Source organism: Brassica napus, chromosome C6 (genome assembly GCF_020379485.1).
Source record: "Brassica napus cultivar Da-Ae chromosome C6, Da-Ae, whole genome shotgun sequence".
Classification (NCBI taxonomy): Eukaryota; Viridiplantae; Streptophyta; class Magnoliopsida; order Brassicales; family Brassicaceae; genus Brassica; species Brassica napus.
Genome location: NC_063449.1, coordinates 4,640,891 through 4,646,434, shown reverse-complemented (window position 1 = coordinate 4,646,434; position 5,544 = coordinate 4,640,891). Strand labels below are relative to the sequence as shown.

At 39.6% G+C, this 5,544-nt stretch overlaps 1 protein-coding gene across 1 annotated transcript; it reads left to right on the top strand.

Moving 5' to 3' along the window:
- The first annotated feature begins 2,814 nt into the window (after positions 1 to 2,814).
- Positions 2,815 to 4,993, top strand: LOC106406306 (bifunctional D-cysteine desulfhydrase/1-aminocyclopropane-1-carboxylate deaminase, mitochondrial). The gene is made up of 10 exons (XM_013846933.3): positions 2,815 to 3,069; positions 3,133 to 3,198; positions 3,272 to 3,466; positions 3,539 to 3,649; positions 3,724 to 3,815; positions 3,923 to 4,015; positions 4,096 to 4,153; positions 4,238 to 4,351; positions 4,432 to 4,529; positions 4,616 to 4,993. Exons 1-10 carry the CDS (start codon positions 2,893 to 2,895, stop codon positions 4,818 to 4,820), a joined length of 1,209 nt encoding a protein of 402 aa, XP_013702387.1. The 5' UTR covers positions 2,815 to 2,892; the 3' UTR covers positions 4,821 to 4,993.
- Positions 4,994 to 5,544: the final 551 nt, after the last annotated feature.

The following is a 5,544-nucleotide window of genomic DNA, read 5'->3' as shown; positions in this document are numbered from 1 at the left end:
ACGATAAAGTATAAGAAATCGAAAAGAGAGCAAAGTAGATCTTATTCCGAATTCGCGTTTGAGCGTTACAACAAGGTAAGAGCCTGGGCTACGAGAGCTGTCGGCGAGATTCCTAGTTCTAAAACCCTAAGACGGCAATAACCTAGTTGAGTCGCAGCTCGAATAACAAAAACGGAAATATGCCTAATTGCTCTAAGTGCTAAGTTTGCTCTGAGAAAAGTCATCTTCCATGCCTCTCGCCTAGGAGTCCTTATATACTGGCTCCTAGGTCGGTTTACGCTCTTCCTCTTCTGCCCTTAAGCCGCCATAGCATAAAAATGGAGATATTCCATTTTTTCCGATCTTCGTAATTATCTTCAAAATTTCGTATTTATCCGCGGAAACTTGACTTTTATCTATCCTTGCAAACCAAGCGTAAACCGTCATGCGGCTTACGAGCTGTTGGTTAAGAAATCGTAAGTTGGGCCTCGAGTCATGTCTTAGGTCCCTTTGGGCCGTCTTCTGACTCGAAGCGTTTATTACGGCTTCTTTCGATAAAGAGTGAACTTTCTGCGGTTTTTACCATAATTTTTGATCGATGACTTAGAATGGCGGGAAACATGAAATGGGTTCGCTACGGTCTTCGGGAGATAGCATCGAAGGATAGACGAGAATGCATGGACTAATGTCGTATCGACGTTTCGGAAGAGCTTGGTCGCTACGTAGCGACCGAGCTTCGGCTCGAGCTCGGTCGCTACGTAGCGACCGAGCGGAACACGCGTTCGGTCGCTGCGTAGCGACCCTTTTTGAGCTCTTGTCCGATGTCTCGTGTTTCCTCCGCAAAGCTTTTCGTAAGGAAGAATCTATTTCGAAAAAGTATTTGTCGAAGAAGGTTTTTCGTTTTCTTCTTCGGACGTTTTGATCGTTAAATTCGTCGTATCCATAACCGGTCTGGGCATGTTTCCGATGGCTTATGCTTGATCTAAATAGAATTCGAAAGAAGCTTTATCTCGGGAACATACGTTGTGACGTTCTCTTGACCGAGCATGATTTGTTGCGAAAAGACATACTTGTATTTTGCGGGGATTTGGACGTTAACTTCGCTGCAACCGTTTTCGACCCCAACAATCTTTTACCTTGGAGACAGTCCTATAACCTGGTGTTCTCAAAAACAAGAGATTGTGGTATCATCTTGTGAGGCAGAGTTTATGGCCGCTACAGAAGCTGCAAAGCAAGCCATATGGCTCAAGGAGCTGTTAAGTGAAGTCGTGGGTGATGGTTGCAAGAGAGTGGTTATACGGGTTGATAATAAGTCTGCGATTGCACTTACTAAGAACCCTGTTTTTCATGGTCGAAGCAAACACATCCACAGGAGGTTTCACTTCATACGTGAGTGCGTTGAAAACGATCAAGTCGAGGTTGAACACGTCCCAGGAAATGAGCAACGAGCTGATATACTTACTAAGTCCCTTAGCCGAGTTCGTTTTGTTGATATGAGAAGACTAATTGGAATGCAAGTAGTATGTGAAGATGAAGTCAAGCTTAAGGGAGAGAATGTTGGTTTAAGCTTGGGAACTAGCTTGAACCACAAGCTATCCTAAATCTAATTGGTATGCTTATCAATAGAGAAAAGGAAATATTGAAAGAATGATTACTAATAGGATTAGGGTTATCTAGTCTTATATATATTGAAGCTTATGTTATTGTATCACCAACGAATTGTGTGAGGTGATTGAGCTTTAGTTTTTGAGTTATTTTTCTAAAGCAATACGAAAGTGAGTTTGAGAATTCGATCTTGATTTCTATAACCTCTTGTTTCACATGTATATTCTATAGAGTATAGAGAGATCATTTGATGTGTGTCTTAGCCCGAGGTCGTTTCAGCAAATAGGAAATTGGATGTCACCACCAATATATATTGGTAGTTGTTATGCATCAGAAAAAAATAGGCACTCCAAACAAACGACTAGAATCAGTGTATCACAGACTATGGCTTGAATAATTTTTTTGGGCTAATATTCAACCGGTTCATGCCATACGATGATCTTGCTCTGGACATCCACCAATGTTTGCCAAGAAATCAAGGAAACTGGAACCTTCTTCTTAAAGAAAACAGGCGATGAAACAATAAATAAACATAACCAATACGACAAAGGAAAGAAACGAGTCTTTGAGATCATATATGGAAGCATTAGCAGCTTCAGTGACGACTAATACTCCTAAAGAAAAAACAAAAATTGATGAAGTAAATAGACCAGTAGTTAACAGTAATGAGCTTCTCTTACATCCATTAGTATCTAAAATGTAGTTTTTTTATCTCTAAAATGATAATATTATAACATTATATAATTATATAATTAAATTTTAATTATTTTAGAAGATTGAGTTATTGTTGAAAAGACATTAGAGGTGAATATGAAGTTTTTAAAGTTGTGAAAAGAAGATAATTTGTGATTCTTTCTCTTATTATTTTTTAATTTTTTAATTTGTTTTTAGGATAAGATATCCTCTTGCAAACTTCCGTTGAAGTTGCTCTTAATCAATGATCATGATGTTTCGGCAGACGAATACATCACGTTTGTTAAGAGTAAACAAAAATGGCAAGATAATAATTTTTATCTTATTTATATTTAACTTTAACTGAAATTTCTAAAAGATAATTTTCAAAGGTTATACAAGTATAAAATTTAAGAATGATTGGTAATTATTATGTTGATCTAAATAAATAAATAAGAATAATAGCAGTTTCCAATTTAATTTTTGTTTAATAAAAAGAGGGTCAAACGAGTCTTATCACATCGAACAAATGTAGTATTTAAATTTATGATGATTGGCGGAGGCCCATAAGGCCCAAGAAGAGAGAAACTATGGAGAGTGAGCAATCACGCGAGTAGAAGAGGAAGAGAGAAGGAAATGAGAAGACGGCTCTTAACACTCTCAAGAGTAGCCCTCCTCGAGCTCGAGCTCACCAAAAGAAGAATGTCTGCAGCAACACCCATGGCGGATTTTCTCACGAAAAGTCCTTACTCTCCTCCTTCGTGGGCTTCTCATCTTCGTCCGCTTCCTTCCCACACCTTCTCCCTCGCTCACGTGAGTAGGCTACTTTAATCTCTTTTATATATATATGTCTAATCATCTCTCTTTCGTCTTCAGCGTCCTACTCCGATCCATCGATGGAACCTCCCCGGTCTCCCCAACGGCACCGAACTCTGGATCAAGGTCACTTCTACTCTAATTTTTTTTTGTTTTTCTTTGTCTCGTCTCCACTTTACTGATTTTGATTTTCTCGCAGCGAGATGACTTCACGGGGATGGAATTGAGCGGGAACAAAGTCCGGAAACTCGAGTTCCTAATGGCCGACGCCGTGGAGCAGCAAGCCGACACCGTCATCACCATCGGCGGTATCCAGAGCAACCACTGCCGCGCCACCACCGTCGCTTCTAACTACCTCAATCTCGACACTCATCTTATCCTCCGCACCTCCAAGGTCTCTTCTTTTCTTCGTATAATCTCTCATCAAAATCTCAGCTTTCACTTGACCCTGTTTTTGGGATTGCAGCTTCTTGCGGATGGAGATCCTGGGTTGGTTGGGAATCTCCTTGTTGAGCGCCTCGTTGGAGCTAACGTTCATCTCATCTCCAAGGAAGAGTATTCCTCCATTGGGAGTGAGGTACTCCCTCCCTTGCTTTCTCTTTTTGATCACTAAGTAGCTTTGATAATATGTGGGGGAACACTTGTTGTTAGGCTCTCACTAGTGCCTTGAAAGAGAAGCTGGAGAAAGAAGGGAAAAAGCCTTATGTTATTCCCGTTGGTGGATCCAACTCTCTGGGAACTTGGTGAGAACATATCAAGCTTTTTTTGTAGCTTTCACAATTTGCTTTAGACTGGATAGACACTACTGAATTGCTTGATATTAATCCCTTTGTAATACTGATTCGTGTAGGGGTTATATTGAAGCAGCAAGGGAAATTGAGGAGCAGCTTAAATGTAGAACTGATGGCCTCAAGTTTGATGATATTGTGGTTGCATGTGGCAGGTTTTGCTTTTACTTCTTCTTTTCTTGTACATTTTCTTACTTCATTCACATATATTAGTCTTCTGTTGATTGCTTTCTAGTGGTGGTACAATTGCTGGTATTTCATTGGGATCTTGGTTGGGAGCTCTTAAAGCCAAGGTATAGTTTTCAGTTTCTAGGTGCCATTGCTTATGGTGGTGAAGTTGATAGATGGCTCTGTTATCTTTCATTTTCATTGTTCAGGTCCATGCTTTCTCGGTATGCGATGATCCTGATTACTTTTACGACTTTGTCCAAGGCCTTCTGGATGGACTTCAAGCTGGTGTTAACTCTCGCGATATTGTTAGCATCCACAATGTGAGTGTCACAACTTTCTTAAATACTTTCTTCTTGAGTGCACACGGTTCACTATGATTGATTCGTATGTTGTTTTGCAGGCCAAGGGAAAAGGATATGCAATGAACACTTCAGAGGAGCTTAAGTTTTTAAAGGACACAGCTAGTGCAACAAGTGTGATTCTTGATCCTGTTTACAGGTATGTTAGTCTTTCTAGTCCTTCCTTGTTCCTAGTTAAAAAGTCATGATGAGCTTGACCATTTGGGTTTTGGAGTGGTTATGTAGTGGGAAAGCTGCGTACGGTTTGATAAATGAGATGACCAAGGATCCCAAAAGTTGGGAGGGGAAGAAGATATTGTTCATACACACTGGTGGGCTTCTTGGGTTGTATGATAAAGTTGATCAAATGGCTTCTCTGATGGGAAACTGGAGCCGTATGGATGTTCAAGAATCCGTCCCAAGAAAAGAGGGTGTTGGGAAAATGTTCTAGCAGAACAAAAACCTGATTCTGTAATAATCCTGTGAAGATAAGACAGGTTGAACACTTGTTTGTGCATTTGGTCTGATAAAAACGCATCCATTCATGTGATTTCTATTCTGTGTATTATGTTTCATAGCTATCGATGATTAATAAAATGGTGGGTCCACTCTCTTTCTTTCTTATATATACGTGAAGATAATGTGAACCGCGTGATGTTCTTCTGCTGATTGGATTCAGCTCTATCTATCACTTATTATTGAAAAATTTACAATTACACCGTGCTTTTTCTGATGTCCATATCACTTGCAAATACTTTCTCCATGTAACATATTTTTTTCTATTGCAAAATCTAATTTACCCGTCAAAACTAGAATTAGTTTAGTTTATTATTTTCCCTCTATTGTGACCCACTCTCTCTTTCTCTTTCTTATTTTCCCTCTATTGTGACCCACTCTCTCTTTCTCTTCTAACACTACACGTCGACGATTTGGTCTTTCTCACCGTCGCGGATCAATAATTTCAGATCTGAACATCCTTTACCCTTTTAATCTACTAATTTTATATTATAGATTCACCTAAATGCCCTTCTTTCTATTGTAGATCTAGAATATCAAAGCCCGTAATCTCCTCGAGGAACAATCCGCCATAATCACTATCTTCAAGCATAGGCTTGAACTGAGAAACGGTTAATGACAGATGTTATGTGGTCAGGGATCTCTTTTGAATGACAAAA